This window comes from Chiloscyllium punctatum, chromosome 26, assembly GCF_047496795.1.
Source record: "Chiloscyllium punctatum isolate Juve2018m chromosome 26, sChiPun1.3, whole genome shotgun sequence".
Lineage (NCBI taxonomy): Eukaryota > Metazoa > Chordata > Chondrichthyes > Orectolobiformes > Hemiscylliidae > Chiloscyllium > Chiloscyllium punctatum.
In genome coordinates, this window is record NC_092764.1 from 27686301 (window position 1) to 27705594 (window position 19294).

The 19294-nt window shown below is 39.8% G+C and overlaps 1 protein-coding gene across 5 annotated transcripts in view; it reads left to right on the forward strand.

The window, feature by feature from the left end:
* The window catches only part of zfhx3b (zinc finger homeobox 3b), a 505913-nt gene that overhangs the window by 157121 nt on the left and 329498 nt on the right, over positions 1–19294 (forward strand). For all 5 annotated transcript variants that reach the window (XM_072595978.1, XM_072595979.1, XM_072595977.1 and 2 more), the window contains one exon: positions 2193–4897. In XM_072595978.1, the coding sequence (XP_072452079.1) occupies positions 2239–4897 (2659 nt within the window). In that variant the 5' untranslated portion in view covers positions 2193–2238. The remainder of the gene's footprint in view (positions 1–2192; positions 4898–19294) is intronic.

The window sequence follows — 19294 nt, forward strand, 5'->3', positions numbered from 1 at the left end:
ACATTAAGGCAAGTGTGCCTGCTTGGATGAATGTAACAGATCCCATGGCACCACTTGAAGAAAAGAAGAGTTCTTTGAGTGCACTCGCCAATATTTATCTCAGAACCAATGTCACCAAAAATAGCTTACCTTGCATCTTATTTCATTGAGATCTCACTCGAGGCATTCTGGCTGATGTCTTTTGTCCACAAAACAGGGGTCATTACATTTCAGATGGAATTCATTTACTGTCAACTACTTTGAGACACCTGGAGGACATTAAAGGTGCTATAAAGATGTGCATTTGTTGATTCTTCCGTTAAAGTTAAAAGGGGGTTAATGTTATTCACCTCCATCAGTAAAGAAACTGCTGATGCACTTGAAATCTTCCGCAGCCTAATTCAAACAACGATAGTAGAATATTCACCTTCTATTGCAAAGCTGCAAAGTCATACATGCTATTGAATGTATGCACTATAAATCTCATTTATAATTAGTGACAGTTTTAGGCACTTGTAGCTGAGCAGATGTCAGTCAATGTAAAGCTCTGTGGGCAAACAATATTAGTCTTCCAATCCTTCTGCAACATAGAACTACAGACAATCCGCTTTAGACTGTTAAAAAATTTGTAATTGCATTACAGATACTTGCTTTTTGTTGCTTTTTTAAAATCTTGCTTTGATGAGTGATGTGCACAGAATCCCAGACTTTCCTAGCTTTCAGTTAGTTTATTGCTGGATTGGTTTTCAAAGTGGAAATTTTTTGACTAAGGTTTATTGATTGAACTTGGGTTAAGTAAAAGTTTGCTTCACTAGTTCGTCACACTGTCATTTCTGTTAGCGGAAAGGATCCAACAGTACCAATCCAATACCAATCAGTAATGTTAGTGACATAAACAAACTTTATATCCACTCAGGACAAAACTACTTTGGACACAATGCCCGCATTCTGGAATAACTAAGAAAACTGTTGATGGTTGGAATCTTGACATTTTTAAAACCAAATCTCTCTTGTGATTTACTTGATCTACTCCTCTACTGTTATCTTAGTGTAAATATATATACATATATTATATTCTGTTTTGTTAGGCAATTTTTCCCTTTTGGATCACTTGCCCCAAAGTAGTCTTGCATGTTTAATTCCTCAAGTGTCACACTTTGTTAAACTTTCAAAATGTCTTTAGTACTTGAAAATGTCCCAAGCTTGTTGATAGTGGAACATATGAGTGTCATAGAATCGTAGAATCCTTACAATGTGGAACAGACCCTTTGACCCAACAAGTCCACACCGACCCTCAGAAGAGTATCCCACTCAAATGCATTCCCCATTGCTGTACATTTAATCCTGACCAATGCACCTAACCTACACATCCCTGAACACTATGGACAATTTAGCATGGCCAATTCACATTAACCTGTATATCTTTGTGACTGTGGGAGGAAACCAGAGTACCTGGAGGAAACTCACGCATGGGGAGAATGTGCAAACTCCACACAGATAGTCGCCTGAGGCTGGCATTGAACCCAGGTCCCTGGTGCTGTGAGGCAGCAGTGCTAACCATTGAGCCACTGTGCCACCCATGTTGTCAAGTGTTCTGAGTAAAAGTGGTTCAAGTATGATGTGCCAACAACCGCGTAAATTAATATTTAAGACATAAGTCAAAGGCCAATTGCAATGTGTTCCTCCTGGCCCTACCTGTCCGCCAGTAGAAATGCATCCTTTAAAAACAGTGTTAATCAAGTCTGTATGCTAAGTTTGTATAGATTATTTGATGTACTTTGAAGAGCTGATGAAATAAATATTTAACTGATTTGTTCACAGTTATTTTAATGCTATTTGCTTAGAAGTCATTGGCAAAATTAGTGGACAGGAATTTAACCTATTTGTAGGACATTCCTCTATTTGGTGTTTTAAGTCCAACATGAGCACATTTTACTTGATTGTAGCTTATACCCCAACTAAAATAGTGCACAGAGAAATTTCATACGAATGAATTCTACATTTGACCACTTTTATTGCCAACAATACTTCAAGCCTGAGAATTTGATGGAATGGTAATCTTGTAAATACGAGGTTCTCTGTAAAATATAGAGGAATTATATCCCTCTCAAGGACAATCTATCCTAAAGTATTTGGTAACAATATGTCAGACGTAAGAGTTTATATCTTTGTGTAGTACACCCATTTATTGACTATTTTGTTTCAATTTTTAGGCCCCTGCCGGACTGGTTGCAATGAAACGCTCATGTAGCCATCACTATGGAAACCTGTGACTCCCCTACCATCACTGGGCAAGAGGATGGGTGCAGTGCAACCCAGCATCAGGAATGGACTGAATCCAACCCCCAGGTCTCTGATAAAGCTGGTTCAATGGAGTCTGCACGAGAGAACTGCGTCCCGTGTGAGAACCTGAGGACATCCTTCGACGAGTGCAGCTCAGAGACTGCTGCAGCGGCTGTTGTTTCACACCCCTCACTGTCCTCAAAGGAGGTCAGCTGCAACGAGTGCTCATCCTCATTCTCAAGTTTACAAAAGTACATGGAACATCATTGCCCGAACTCCCATCCTCAGCTCCTCCAGGAGGAAAGTGACAGTGAAATGAGCGAGGCAGAGGAAAGCGATGTGGAGAATCTGACTGGGGAGATTGTCTATCAGGCAGATGGCTCTGCCTACATCGTAGAGAATGTGAACCAGCTCATGCAAAGTATCCAGTCTGGAGGGTCCAGTGGCAGTAGTGTTCTCCCAGCTTTGTTCATGAACTCTATGTCCAATGCTGGGAACAAGCAAGGGGAGTCCACCTCTGCAACATCCGTCTCTGTCTACCCACAGATCATCAACACTTTTCACATAGCCTCATCTTTTGGGAAGTGGTTTGGTTCTGACCAGACATTCCCAAATACCTCAGCACTGACAGGCATCAGTCCTGTCTTGCACACTTTCCGTGTTTTTGATGTGCGACACAAAAGCAACAAGGATTACCTGAACAGTGATGGCTCTGCCAAAAACTCTTGTGTATCCAAAGATGTCCCAAACAATGTGGACTTGTCTAAGTTTGACAGTTTCGTGCTCTATGGCAAACGAAAGCCGATTTTAATGTGTTTTTTGTGCAAGTTGTCTTTTGGATATGTGAGGTCATTTGTAACGCATGCTGTGCATGACCACCGAATGACCCTTAGTGAAGAGGAGCACAAGCTCTTAAGTAATAAGAACGTGTCTGCTATCATCCAAGGGATAGGCAAAGACAAGGAACCTCTTATAAGCTTTCTGGAACCAAAAAACAAAAACTTTCAACACCCTTTAGTTTCCACAGCTAACCTCATTGGCCCTGGTCAGAACTTCTACGGTACTTTTAGTGGAATCCATGTTGATGGTGATGAGGCTGTCCAGGCTGGTCTGGCTTTATTAAAAGACTCTGAAGGTAACACGAGTGCAGCTGAACAGCCTCATTCAATCCCTCTGGCACAAAGTGCTCTGTTGAACCTTGGAGGGCTGACAAGCTCGGCCCTAAAGACCCCAATTACCTCAGTCCCTCTGGGCCACCTTGCTTCCGGGCCTACCAAAATGCCAGAGAGCAAGGACTTGGGGATGGAAATTGAGAAGAAAAAAGCCAGTGGAGAGTTTAGCGCTGACAGTAGCCTCATAGAAAAGGCGGACTCTGCTGAGCAAGCAGAGGAAGATGAGGAGTGCAAGGAACTGTTCACAAACGAGTCGGATGAGGATGATGATGAGCCCCAGGAAGACCCTGAGGCTGATGCATGTAGCAGCAAGGAACTCGCTCTCTCAAACCAAAGCATTTCTAAATCTCCTTTAATGCCTAATGTGCTAAACCCTTCTCCAAGGGGCACCTCTTCTTCTTCTACTTCTTCCTTTGTTGTTTTCGATGGTGCAAACGGGAGGAATGCAGTGAGCTTGTCAAACGACAGTGCAAGTGGTGACAGCAGTGTCGGTAATACTGAGAGTAGTAGGACGGACTTTGTAGATGAAAGTGCCAATAAAGACAGTGCCACAGCTCCTGAACCAAATGAACCTGTCGATGGCGAGGAAGGAAACTATACCTCCCATCACCAGCATGCCAGCACTCCCTGCGACCTGGGGGGTGGGGAATGCTCATCCGGAAGCAGCGTTGAGTGTCCGAAGTGCGACACGGTCCTGGGCTCCTCCCGTTCCCTCGGTGGGCACATGACCATGATGCATTCTCGGAACTCATGCAAGACCTTGAAGTGTCCAAAGTGTAACTGGCACTACAAGTACCAGCAGACGCTGGAGGCCCACATGAAGGAAAAGCACCCAGAATCCGGTGGCTCATGTGTGTATTGCAAATCTGGGCAACCTCACCCTCGGTTGGCCCGGGGCGAGAGCTATACATGTGGTTACAAGCCTTTCCGATGTGAGGTGTGTAACTATTCCACTACAACCAAAGGCAATCTCAGTATTCATATGCAGTCCGACAAGCATCTCAATAACATGCAGAACCTACAGAATGGCGGGGGCGACCAAGTTTTTAGCCACACTGCTGGAACAGCTGTGGCGGCTGCAGCCGTTGCCGCGGCAGCGGCCGCCAGTATGAGCACCTGCGGGGCCTCCTCGCCCACCAAACCAAAAACCAAACCCACTTGGCGGTGTGAGGTGTGCGACTACGAGACGAATGTAGCCAGGAACCTGCGCATTCACATGACCAGTGAGAAGCACATGCACAACATGATGCTACTCCAGCAGAACATGAACCAGATTCAGCACAACAGACACTTAGGCCTCAGTAACCTGGCACCTGCAGAGGCCGAGCTTTACCAGTACTACCTGGCCCAGAATATGAATCTCCCTGGCCTGAAGCTGGAAAACACAACTGACACACAGTTTATGCTGGGCGGATTCCAACTGGACCCCTCAAACCCAGTATCAGCCCTTGCACCTGCACTAGGTAATAAATAATAACTTTATTTCAAATAATGTCCACATGGTCCTTAGTTATTGTTCCATATGTATATAAATGTATGTCTTCAAATTTAAAGCACCACACAATCTAATGTCCATGAATGACAGCAGTGAAGATAGATATTAGACCAGCCGTACTGAGGCCTGTACTAATGTTCCACAGACATGAGTTCAAATCCCGCCATGGCAACTGAGGAACTGAAATTTGATTAGTTAATAAATCGGGAATGAAATGCTGGTCTCAATAATAATGATCACAACACTACTGCAATGGTGTAAAACCCCACCTGATTTACTCATAGCATTCAAAGAGAGAAATCTGCTATTCTTACCCAATTTGGCCTGAATGTGACTCCAGATTCATTGTTTTAACTGTCCTCTGAAATGTTATATCAGACCACTGCAGAAAACATTGTAAACATAGTTTGACTAGAGAGAGTGCGGTGGTTCAAGAAGGTGTCCATTACCAACTTCATGTAGGTAAGCCTTGCCAGTGATACATCCCAGTAAAGCAGTAAAAAATGTTCGCCAGTTATAGGAAAAGTAATCTTATGAAACATTTGATTCCATTGAGGTCTTACACTGAAAAATGACCACTTAGTCTGATTGGCAGCTTGATAATCATTATTCCTTAAATTGGGCGGATTTCAAAAATAATTTTGTGATAACTGCCCTGGACCATGTCCACGACAGCACTTACATGTAAAAAATATTAAAACAGAGTGTGAAGTGTTAAACTTCTCGTAAAAATATGAAATTTTATGGTCTTTGAATAAAAAGCCGTGATGTAAATTGTGGTCTGCATTATGAAGGAATATGATGACCTCTATTATACAGTTTAACTGTAAACTGTAAATCAGCCTGGCATACTTGTCCCCAGATAGACGACAATACATAATGTGAACAGTAAAGAGGATACTAGAAAGAAATGTTTACCGGGTTTTAAAGTAAGATCAAACACAATTGAATTAAGAGCAATGTTGGACCAATTTTTATTGTTTAACTGAGATTTTCATCCAGAATGTCTGCAGTGTGTTTGGCTGTTTCACCATTACCAACAGGTTGCCCATTAATTTTAATGCAAAATTTGATTTTGTTATGAGACTGAATGACGCTGCATGTTCTTTATTGTTTTTAAAATAACACTCAAGTTTCACTTAAGTTTTGAGGCAAGTTACTAAATAACTGGAAGGAGAGGGGAAGCTTTGTGGCAAGTATCATCAGCATAAGCATTATAAAATGTAGAATAAGTTATTAATGGAAGATTGTTGACTCATTTTGAAAAAAATAGTAATAGTTCTAGTGAGGAGTTTTTTGTAACATTATGATGTTTAGATTTTGGACTTGAGTAAACAGTCTGAACCCAATTGTTCTGAAATGAAGCAGATCTACAGGTGCTAAACCGGTTTTACAATGGTAGATAATTTGAATTTGAATAATTTATGTCATCGGACGGTGTAATTGATGTCAATTCAAAGGCTTTCCTTGAGTGAAACTGCACACATCAGTTAGTAGACCTTGGTGTGAAGGAAGCCTGATGTTATTGCAGATTGCGTAGTGGCAAGTTCATTTAAAAATTTGCTCACAGTTCTGATTTAGAAGGATCAACAAAACCTTTCAGCGTACTCGAAGTAGCACAGACAATATGACATGTCCCTTTGGTCTTCCCCAACATATCTGTATCAGTGAGAAAGTGTTAACTTATGATTCAGTAAAGTGCTCAGATCAAACTAAACCAGTTGATTAAAAGGATTTGAAGAACCATCTAGATCCATCAGTATCTCCTCCATTTCCCACATCATCTCAACTCACCCTCTTCCTCACCTTTGAAAATATTAGGTATATGGATAGGCAAACAAAAAGGGAAATCCTGCAGTTGGTTTCAGGAGAATAGGTTTGTAATTCCTCTCCAACTCTGTAGGGTTCCACTACATTGCTGCTCACTATTCATTCATGTAGAATCTTACTTAAACTTCTGGCCTTCTTATAATGTTAGTGTACTTTGATTAAGGAAGTTTACAGATATCTTCAGAACAAATTGCAGGACACCTTCACTTGAACGTGTCTGCTGGTAGTGTGTTGCAGAGTAGTATAGAGGGATTCTTTGTGGTGCAGTGGCAATGTTCCTACATCTGCGCTAGAATGTCTGGGATCAAGTCCCACCTGGCCCCTAGGGCAGGTTGATTTTAAAATATCTCCATACTGTCAGAAAGGAAGTATGATTTCACATTTTAGGGAGGGGTGGGCATAACTAATGTCACTGGACGAGCAATCCAGAACCCTAGATTAATGTTCTGGGATTAGCATTTTGAATCCCACCATGACACATGGTAAAATTTAAATTCAGGAGAAATATGGACTGAACTTGGCCTAATTATGACCCTGTAACCACTTACATTTAATGGACTTTCTTCTATCCATGTATTTTATCAACATGTTTTATTAATATCATTATTTTGAATATCTTGTCCAAACCTACTTTCATTTTATTTTGAAACAACTGAACTGAATCTCTTTCAGTTTATGTTCCTCCAAAATAAATAACCCAAATTCTCTAAGTTTGTAATGATAGCCTTGTTCTGAACACTATGAAAGCCTCAACATCATAAGTATTATTGCAATAAGGAAATAAAACAAAGAACTGCAGATGATGGAAATCTGAAACAAAAGCAGAAATTACTGGATAAACTCAGTAGGCCTAGCAGCATCTGTAGAAAGAAGTAGAGTCAGTGTTTTGAGTGACCCTTCCTCAGAGGAAAGACAAGTAAAGATAAATAATGTTATACTAGATACACATCTTTGTATGATGTATAAATACAGTTAATAATACTGCACAGAAGCGATCGTATTCAGAATTGGGCAAACCATGAGAATCTGGGGTGAACTTACTACAATACACAATACAATATGAGGGTCCTTTGAATTGGCCAAGCAGACAAAATATTTGTACAAAGATTTGCTGATCATCTGCCAGGCACGTAGGAATGGATAATAAATCTAGCCTTGCTAACATTGCCTGCATCTAAGAAATTGTTTTTAATTACTGACACCCACCATCTCCAAGAGAAAGATCAGCATTTTTTTTGTTGATGTGAATATCACTTAAACTTGTCATTTTGTCTTTATGTTACAAAGGGAGAATGCTATATATCAATTTTAAAAATATAAATTATTCACACACTAACTACCTCTATAATGGCATTTAATATCTGTTGTAAAATTGTTTTCTTCGGCTGTATACAGTTTCAAAATGCTTTCAGATTTTATGCAGAAGTAGTCCATTCTTGGTAAGTGCAAGTGACTTGTACAACATTGGGATTTATTTTTCATCAGCCTGTTCAGAGATGTTATCACACACCTCTGGAGCAGGTGGGACTTGAAGCTGAACCTCCAGGCTCAGACGCAACTGCTGCACCACACAAACCTTTGTACAACATTTGCACATGTATAAACATTGATTATTATTCACTAAGACAACTTTGCAGCAAAAATTAGACTTGCCTTAGATAAAACTATTTGTCCAAAGTTCTCCACAAGCAATTAAGTATTTTTGGAATGTAGTCACTATTGTAATATTGTAAATATGATAGCCAATTTACACACAACTGAATCCCACAAAATATAGTGAAATTGGCTAGTATGCCAGGAGAACCTCTCTGCTCCTTTCCTCAAACAGTTCCATGTCATCTTTAACATCCACCTGTCAATAGCCCTTGGCTTGAGATTTCGTCAACAGGACAGATCCACTAACAGCGCAGATCTTCTTCAAAACTGGACAACCTGAATTATCTGTTCCAGTCACTGAAATTGAAGTTAAATCCATCTTATTCTGACTTAGAGGCAGAAATGCTACCACTGAGACAAGTTGGGATGGATGGTGAATTTTCAGCACTGCATCCCATTGGTCTGTGGAGCTTAGTTATGCAACCTTTGACTCATCATTATACTGATATTTCATACTGGAGAGAAGCACTTGGAGTACATCATAGCAAGGAGGACAAAAGGCATTGGACCTGCCTGGCTGCTGCCAGTGCCATGGCTAATTGGAGGCACGGCAGTTTAAGCTGAAGCATTATCCTGACAAATTGTTCTCATCATCTCCCCCAGGATGGAGCACTATGTAATACAAGATAGTACTATGTGCCATCAAGGAGTTTGGCTGAGCACCAGTAAAGCGCATCGAGGCTAGGATTTAAACTCAAGGTCTCTAATTGAATGTCTGGCGCTGCAATGCTAGACCTGTGAAGCCACAATCATTATAGAATACAGAGCCCAAACATTGGGTACAAAGTACCATTGCTTAGCTTTTGATTAGAGATCAGTTGTAGGAAAGTTTGTGAAGTTTTCATCAAATGTTAAAAAATGTTGATGTAAAGTTCTTGAACATATTCAAGTTTAAAATATTGATTATGTTTCCTTGAGCATTTTTTAAAGCTATAACATAGGCTTTACATTTAGGTGCTGCCTTCATTTTGACCAAGTTAGGATTGGAATGCTGGCATTTAGAATAATATATCCAACAACTTACTGCCACTATTCCAGCAATCACAGCTATTTTGTTTGCCAGAAGATAAATTCCAGGAGAAACTTGATTGATGGACTAGCTCTACACTGTTGTCTTGTCACTTGAGTTCCTGTTTGTTGGGTTATGTTTTTTAAATATTAACCAAGACACAGTTAACATTTGTTCATTGTTTGTGACTGCAGAATTAATGTTGTATTTAATAGAGAACAAAAGATAAATAAACCCATGACCTACACACCTTTCACAGTAGTTTGATTCATTATGATTAATACAATTAAGTGGGTGCTGGTCTGAGGATAGAGTTTAGACTTTGGACAGAATTTCAAAGAGAAATGTAAATTTACTGAATAAATCCAAATTAACAATTTGAAACTACCACCCAGCCCCTACTCCGCCTCAGTCCCTTCCCCTCCCCCTCTCTGTTGGAACAAATTGAGAATGATGCATCTTTCCAGTTTTCACAACAGTTTAAAAAAAATTGTCCTTTCATTTTGGCAGAATTTTTTCTGTTGATACAGTAGCTCTCAGTGGGGGACAATTCTTCCATATCCTCGTTTTATTAACAGTAACATGTTCTTGTAAGAATATTGGACTTGGAATTCTGCCAGAGCACATTATAATATATTAAATGTAATCTCCTGCAAGGTGATTAAAAAAGATCAGAGTGCCCTAGCATATTTTAACACATTGTGCTGAATCCTGTGACATCTGTCACTGAACTCATGTAGTGGGATTTGGAGTCTGTTATTTTTTTCGTAATATTGTTGGAAAGAGTCTCTTGGTAATAGAAACTCTCGGTAATAGGAATAACGGTGCTTGTTGGATTTGCTGGGTCCCCTGTGGCAATGGTGGCAGATTGCCAAAGTAGGGGGAAAGAAAGCTAGAAGAGGTTGCAATATTAGGCTCAGGTGGCCCTTAGTTTAATTAGGAATAATGTAAAAATTATACAGTAATATAGATGTTCAGAAGATAAGAAATACCCAAAATTATAATTGTGCTAAATAGCTGAAAGGTTCCTACTTTACAATTGCTTGTATTTATATTGCTTCCATGTAGAACTTGTCATTTATTTTAAACAAATTAATGCCTGTGTGGCATTTAAATCTTAACTGTGTACGGTGATTTTGACAAAATAATGCTTGCAATTGTTAGGGGCCCATTCAATGATTTTCTGAATTGCCAAAATAAATGTTGTTATTGGCAAGCATGTAAAGGGTTAATTATATTGTATTGTAGACACCTGCAGTGTTTTGCTTGATAAGTGCCAATGTGTTTTTGTACAGGCTTGTTTAACCAGTGCCTCTTCACAATTAAAAATTGATCGCTGTAACTAATTTTTACCATCTGTTTAATTCTCATATGAGTTAAAATGCTTACATTTTAAGATGCGTAATATCAGTAAGCCCTTTATATAATGTAATTCCCAGTTCATTGGAACTTATGCTGAAGCAGTCTGCAAGGCTGTGTTGTGCTTATAGTTGTCAAACTCTTTCACAAACTGCAAGTTCTACTGTCATCTCTTGCACATCTGTGGTGAGCATGCAAGATCTTGACAGATTTAGATTTTATTCATGTATCTGTTGCTTTTAATCAACAGGGTCATTGGGCTCACCAATGTTAAACATAAAGAATAGCAGACAGTAATTTATATGGTGCAGGATAATCCTGTCTGTTTCACTTATGTTTGGATTTGTGAACACCACTCTGTATTTTGTGTCTTTTTGTGAAATTTGTACTCAAAGGTGTAGTATGCTCTGCTTCACAGTACTGACATCACATAAAACTTTAGTTAAAACATAAATTTTGATCCAGCATCATGACAAAACCTAATATTAGTGCCGTTATTATTTATTACAGTAACGGTCCCATTGCAGGATAAAAGTCACATTGCTAAAGTTTTCTTCTATCACTCATCAGGACAATTCACAATAAAATAAAGGGGAACAATATATTTATACTGTATAGGAAGTCCATACTGATTAGTTGACATTGACTAGTAGAGATTTTGCCAGACAGAATACATTAGTTAGATTTTTTAAATTATATGTCAACATGATGTTGTTGGCTAGGCCAGTATTCACTGCCCAACCAGAATTGTCCAGAAGGCAGTTAAGAGTCAACGACATTGCTTTGGGTCTGGAGACACAAGTAGACCAGACCAAGTAATAATAGATTTCCTTTCCAAAAATCAATTAGGTTTTTGTTGACATCTGACAGTGGTTATATGGTGTCATCAGACCAGCTCTAAGTTCAATATTTCTTTGAATTCAAATCTCTCTATCTGCCACTGATAGGATTCAAATGTATGTTGCCAGATGATTGGTCTGGCCTTATGAATTGGTTATCCAAAGATATTTCCATTAAACTACTGCCTCCCCATTTACTAATAGTTAACCACCAAGCTTTGTTTAAATTTAAACCAAGCAGGTTGACTCGTTGGTTAAGGAATAACTTTGAAGAATGAGGCAGAAACAAACACAGTGTATGTGCTCTTGTTTCTGTCTGCAAACAAAATGGCTCTGTGTATTAATATGTATGGCTTACATTGTGGGCCTGAATGGCCATCTTAAATTGGTTGTCAGTATAATTCTTAGCAAATCAATATTATTGATCACATGTTGTCCAACTAATTTAAGATTATCAGTCAGGCTGAGTTTAAATTTAAACAAGGTTTGACAGTTGATTGTCAGTCCTTACCTAACTTGTGTGTTCTCCATAACAATATTTGTATCTATTATTAAATACCACAGCTTTAATGCCGTTCAGACAAAGCATAGGCATAGACTTTTCTAGTAGGAGGTTTATTCCTACTCTTACTCCACAAACTCCAACCACACTGATTACTTGCTGTCATGTTTATACATCTAATTCACAAGCAATTATCCCTTAATTCGTACCTAACCACTACCTGTTCACTAGATCCATTACATCTCAGGCAACTCTGGGGATCCTTCTAGATAATAACAGATTTCCTTTTGTTTCATTTTCAAATAAGTCACCAATCAATGCAATAATAAAGTAAAACAAACAAAACAAAGACAAACAAATTGACAAAATATCATATCCCCTCCAGTTGAGTTTTTTTAAAGTTAAAAATCATACAACACCAGGTTTAATTGGAAATGCTAGCTTTTGGAGCACTGCACACTGGCATCTCCATACTACGAGTTTTTTTGGTGTAAAAGTTCCAAACTTCTTTCTCACCACTTCTAATAGTTTGTTTGTGCTTGCACCTTTCTTCGTAATCAGACAGCTGACTGTTGCTGTCCACCTATTTCATTTTTGAGATTTTTCTGTTCTCTAGAATCTATTGATTAAAATTGACATTGATCCTGAGTTTTTGTTTCATTCATGCATTTTTTTTGAATGTAACTTATGCCATAGTAACTTCTTTATTGGTGCTGGGTTGGTATTGCACTGAATACCTTTTTACAAAGAAAAGCACCATATCCACTGTCTCAATAACGTGGACAATTGCTGTTACTAAAGTATGCTTTATCACTCCTCTGATATTTTTAACTTCCTAAGCTCAAGGGCAACATTTACTTCCCTCAACCAAAAGGAAGATTACAAACCCTCCTGTACTTGAGAACACATCACAGAGGTTTGCATAAGAAGCACGACTAAGATCAATACATTTCAAGTTCCTGACTTTTCCTAATAGGCAAAGTTTCAAAACATAGTGATCCATTTTCATTTTTCATTTATTTTCTTCCTGAATAATGTCACCTACCTTGAGATGTTTCATAATTGTTCAACTTGATGAACTCAAAATGGCAACTCTGTTGGGTATCTAGCCAATTTACTCAATAACAACAATTTAGCCAATAACAACAGTATTTCACTGTATATTGCAGTTGTGTTAATAAAATGATGATTCTGGCTACTTTGCAGGGAATGACTATTGGTCTTAAAGATTTTAGAATGCTTTCATTCCCAAATTCCTTAATGTTTTTCTCACTCTAATTATGCAAAGTTTGCAAACCAATTTAACCAAGCTATTCCACATACTATATGAGTATGTCACCTAGGAGGAGAAAGTGAGGACTGCAGACGCTGGAGATCAGAGCTGAAAATGTGTTGCTGGAAAAGCGCAGCAGGTCAGGCAGCATCCAAGGAACAGGAGAATCGACGTTTCGGGCATAAACCCTTGGATGCTGCCTGACCTGCTGCACTTTTCCAGCAACACATTTTCAGCGAGTATGTCACCTAATCCAGTACTGCACAATTGAAAGATTTTGGCGTGACAAATTCATCCCTGGCCTGAAACCTCTGGTGGACCAATACAATAAACTCTCTTTGATCCATGCATCCATCTTTTTCCTTCAAATCTTCTGTTCCATACTTAGTCAGAGAACAGGTATATTGTTTTCTCCTCAGAGTTTTATTGCTACTTACACTTCAGAAATTCCAAACACACTGATTACTTGCTCTTCGTGTTGACATGCATTCAAGTTCCCTTTCGATGATCCTTTAATTAATATACAACTATCATCTATTCCCTTGTCACATTCATTCTCAGGTATCTCTACCAGAATCTACAAGGTGATAACACCTGTCAATGAGCACATGTCAATTAATCAGCATATTTCACTCATAAAGGATAATTTTTTTCCTCTTCATGTTGATATTCTTGCAAATTATCCTGATACTTGAAAGACAAAAGCTTTTACAAAATTTGTCTGTTTCAGCAGTACTCCAGTTCTGTATCACCAAGCAATGATTTGTAGCTACATTGTAGTTGACCTGAGTGAATTTAACAATTATAGCTAGATTGCTAGCAAACTGTCCCAGCTTATTTGATATTGCCCTTTCACAACCAGCAGACATGGGAGACTCACAGCTCTTAAGTCTGACCTAGATTTTCAATCCAGCCCCAGAAGTTAAAACAGCACTGTCTAACCCTCTGCATTATTTCAGCTGCCGTTTGTTTCATCATTGATAGGCTTTTGAGTCATCTTTCATTTAAAAAAAAATCTTTTTGTCTCACTGATGCATGTCAGCATTCAATGTGGATATCTCAAAGCAGGTTGCGTACCCTTTAAGTGTGCTCTCTTTTGATGTTTTTAGACTGTTTTCAGTTCAGTTGAAATACTTAACCGGAGAATCACTATGATTCATGAAGCTACTCAATTCTCACTACCCTAAATGGTCTTATTGGCTGGAAACAAGCTGCAAATCTATATTAAATTTAAGTAAAAATAAGGTCCTTAGTCAATGGTGCTGGGAGGGAAAGAAAGCTGCAAGATTCCAAACAAATTCACATTTCAGTACTTCGTAAACATCTGGACAAAAGGTAACATCAACTGTATTCTATAATGTTATTTCCTTTGGTCCCAATGTCAAAAGGAAGAATATAAGGACTACACCTCTGAGCCAAGAGGCCTGGGTTCATGTCTCAACTGCTCCAGAAGTGAGTTGCAACATCTCTGAACATGTTGATTAGAAAGTATGTATAAGGACTAGATAGACATGTAGAGTTTCATTTAGTTTGATATTTATTGCAGTGATTATAATGAGATCAGCTGGGTGGACCTTATAGAATATGAGTTCCCTGATTGGGGCTCTTAATCTGGTACAATCAGAGAGCCCTGGCTGACAGATAAGAACAGGAATGTTTACTCTAATAGTTGGCTCTGAGGAAATGGGATCAATCTTTCTGCATGTAAATAAAGTGTAACTTCCTAACGGATACCGGCCTCTGAGGAGTTATTTTAGTGGCAATGAGAGAAAAGCATGCTCCTGAAAAAATTCTGTCACAACAATTGTCTTTATTATGGGGTAAGCATTTATGGCATCATGCTGTTATTTAGGAAGCTTGACTCATCCGGCCCTGCTATCAAAAACTGGGGCCATATGTGGAATGGATGCGTTATTTTTTCCAGGCAAGTGACATTGGGACTGATTAAAAACAAGTAATTCTCCTGACTGCTTGTGAACTTGCAGCTTTTTCAGTTATTAAGAGCCTAACTTCCCCTGAGGCACCAGATAATAAACCCTTTCAAGGGTTGATGGATTTAGTTGAGGAATATTCCAATCATAAGCCTCCTCTAATTCTGAGACAGTATCAGTTTTACTCAGCAATTCAAGAACGTCAGGATATTTGATGAGGGTAAGATGATTGGCAGAGGCATGTGACTTTGATTGATGTCTGAATGAGATGCTGAAAGACCGTTTGGTATGTGGGATTAATGATGTAACCATGCAAAAGTGTCCACTAGCTAAAGCCTAACTGGACTTCAAACAGGCACTATAAGTGGCTTTATCATTGGAAGATGTGGCAAGGGTAGCATATGAGTTACAGTATTCTGAGGAAAGTGGACACCCCAGTCAGACTGAACTTAGCATACACCACTTGACGGAAGGCAATTGCTTACCCTCACTCAAGACATAACCTGACCAGAGGAACTCGACATCAGCCCATAGCAAAAGCCAAACCAAAACTAAGCCTTGGCCAAAAGGTTAAAATTTTCTTCAGGGTCCGGGCTGGCAAACCATTGTGGTTGCTGCTGGTATGCGGATTTAAGATTGCAAAAAATCCTGCTATATCTCAATTGAGTAAGGGAACTCATAGGCTGGTATACAAGAGAGTGCACACACTGAAAAGTCCACCCACAATTGATTTGGAATGGTTAAATTGCTTTGCAACATCCAAATTAGAAGCAATCAAAATAGGCAACAGTTTAAACGGTCAACCAGTTCCAGTGGAGGTCAATGTTGGTGCAACTGTTTCAGTGATTGCAGAACCAGTCTTCAACAAAATTTGCTCTGGATTTCAACCCATTAGTTTGTGAAGACCTTGGCTAGGTTGAAAACTTATGCTGGGGAACCTTTTACAGATTGAGGATACAACTTTGGTTCTGGTCACTTTGGAGGAGTCGCTGATTCAGTTACCACTGACTGTAGTAAGAGGATCAGGCCCAAGCTTGATGAGCAAAATTGTTTGATAAAGATTCACCTAGATTGGTTCAACATTTTTCGGTTAGAAATGGCTATCTGAGTGAAGTCCTACTTAAATTCCGGAGATTTTCCAGGAAGGTCTAGTGACTATTAAAGGAGCCAAGGCCACCTTGCATGTTGACCAGGAAGCAATTCCGTGATTCTGTAAGGCCTGCCCAGAACCATTTGCCTTATGAGCAAAAGGAGAGACAGAAATGTATAATGAAGGAACCATCAAACCAGTAGAGTTTGCTGAATGGTCATACTGATTGTGAAGGCTGACAGGTCAGTTTGCCTTTGTGGGAATTTTATTAAAACAGTGAACTACTTTTCACAGCTGGTTAAATAACCCGTTTCTCACATTGAGGATTTATACGCATAGCTGGCAGGGAGTCTTGACCTTCACAAAGCTGGACGTGAGCCATGTGTACTTGCAATTGCAGTTAGATGACGATTCCCAGAAGTATGCTACAATAATACCCAAAAGGGTTGGCACCAATATACAAGATTGCCATTTAGGGTATCGACAGCCTGTGCAATTTTTCATGGACGATGGAGAGTATTTCACCCCAGTTCGCCATTTGTCTCGATGATAACAGGGAAGACCAAGAAGGAGCACTTAGAGAACTTGGACATAGTCCTTAGACATTTCTCCCTAGTAGGTATATGCCTTAGGAGGGAAAAATGAGTTTTCCGGGCATCCCAAGTGATCTATTTGGGCTCCAGAGTTGACAAGACCGGGTTACACCCTTTGGAAGATAAAGTGAGGGTGATGAAATGTGCCCTGGCTCCCTAGTCCATACCAGAGCTTAGGCATGTCCTTGGTTTGGTGAGTTATTATGGGCAGTTCTTATATAACCTGCACCTTTGCATCAACTCCTAAAAAAAGGGCCTGCCTTGGAAATAGCCCCCCAGCCAACCCATAGTTTTCAGGGAATGAAGAAACAGCTATCATCACCTACTGTGTCAGCACATTATGATCCCAAGCGAGATCTGGTATTGTCATGCAATGCCTGCTCATATGGTAGTCAGGGTAGTGTTAGCTCATAGGTGGCCCAGTGCAAAGGAATGCCCAATAGCATATGCATCCAAGGCTTTGGCTATTGCAGACCGAAAATACATTCAGATTGAGCAAAAAGGCTTGACAGCCATATTTTGAGTGACAGAGTTCCACCAATACCTTTATGGACATAAATTTGTAATAATAATGGACCTCAAACCCCTCCTAGCTCTACTTAAAGGGGACGAGGCAGTGTCGCCCATAGCTTCAGGCCGAATTCAGTGCTGGACTCTAATACTAAGTGTATATAATTACTAGTTGGAACACTGGGAGGCCAAGTAACAAATGTGAATGCATTGAGCAGCCTCCTGTCAAACCCCAGGTACACCACCAGCGGTACATCCAAATGAAGAGTCTGTAATGGTTTTACATTTTCTGGACACAGTTGCAGTCTCTGCTGACAATATCAGACTTTGGACGCAGAAAAATCCGGTGCTGGCAAAACTGAAACAGCTGGTGGTGTTACCAGCCAAAGGGCTGTAACAACTAGAATTGAAATCTTTTTGGACCTGGAGATTACAGTCAAGGATAGTATATTATTATGGGGAGCAAGAATAATTGTCTTGAGCAAAAGCCGCTGCCAGATACTGGCTGAACTCCACCAAGTTCATTCAGTGGTTTCCAAAATAGAAGACGTTGAGAAGAAGTTATCTCTGATGACCAGGATTGGATGGAGACTAGCTGTATTGGTGTGGCAGTGCCCAGAGTGCCAACAAGGACAAAAATTATTGCGAGCAGCTACCCCACATTCATGGGAATGGCCATGTAAACCTTGGATTCAGTTGCATGTTGACTATGCAGGTCCTTTCATGGGCTCAATGTTCTTAGTCATTGTGGTGACCCAATCAAAGTGGCGGAATGAGCATAGACTTCATAGGTCAAACCCAGAAATGACAATAGAGAAACTGCCCACATCTTTTGCAATGCACAGATTCCCAGGAGTATTAATCACAGATAACAGGCCATTGTTTACCAGCAGGGAATTTAAGTATTTCCTAACATTGAATGCTATTTGACATATAAGGACACCTCCATACCATCCATCATTCAATGATCTGGCAGAAAGAGCAGTCCATTTGAAGGCAGGCTTAAAGGAACAACCCGTAACTACATTCGATACCATATTGTGTCAGTTCCTATTTGATTATAGGACCACCCTTCATGCAGCCCCAGTACAGTTGCTAATGGGAGAGTAGTCCACCCCATGTTAACTCTGAAATTCCCACATCTGAGCAGTGGTAGAAACAGAGCATGAAACACTATCAAGAACATTAATCCTGGACACAAGATTCCGCTAAGCATGAAAGACAGTTTACTTCAGGAGACAAAGTTTGATGTAAGGAATCATGGGAATGGCCCTGCATGGGTGAGAGACATGGTCAATGTGAGGTCAGGTCCAGTGATGTACAAAGTTCAAGTACGTGCAATGGTCCTGAATAAGCATGTGGACCATGTGAAAGCTACAAACTCACAAACAGTGTGGGAGCAAAACATGCCCAGCTCTTCAACAGCCTTCCCAACTCTTCCAGAATCCATGAGTTCTCCCTCTTCATCAAGTGTTGAAGATACGTTGGAATCTGAGATGGACACTTCGGATATTGCAGCCTTGAAGAGGAGGATGAATTTCTTCCGTGACGCACAAGAGGCGAGCTATCTGTTGTATCAGAGGCAGATTTGGAAAACCTGACCCAGTGCTAAAATGCCCCAGGAGGAGGGGTGTGTGTGTGTGTGTGTGTGTGTGTGTATATACTCACACACACACACACACACACACACACACACATATATATATATATATATATATATATATATAAAAACCAGCTTATATCCTCATATTCAGAAGGGGAAGGATGTAATGA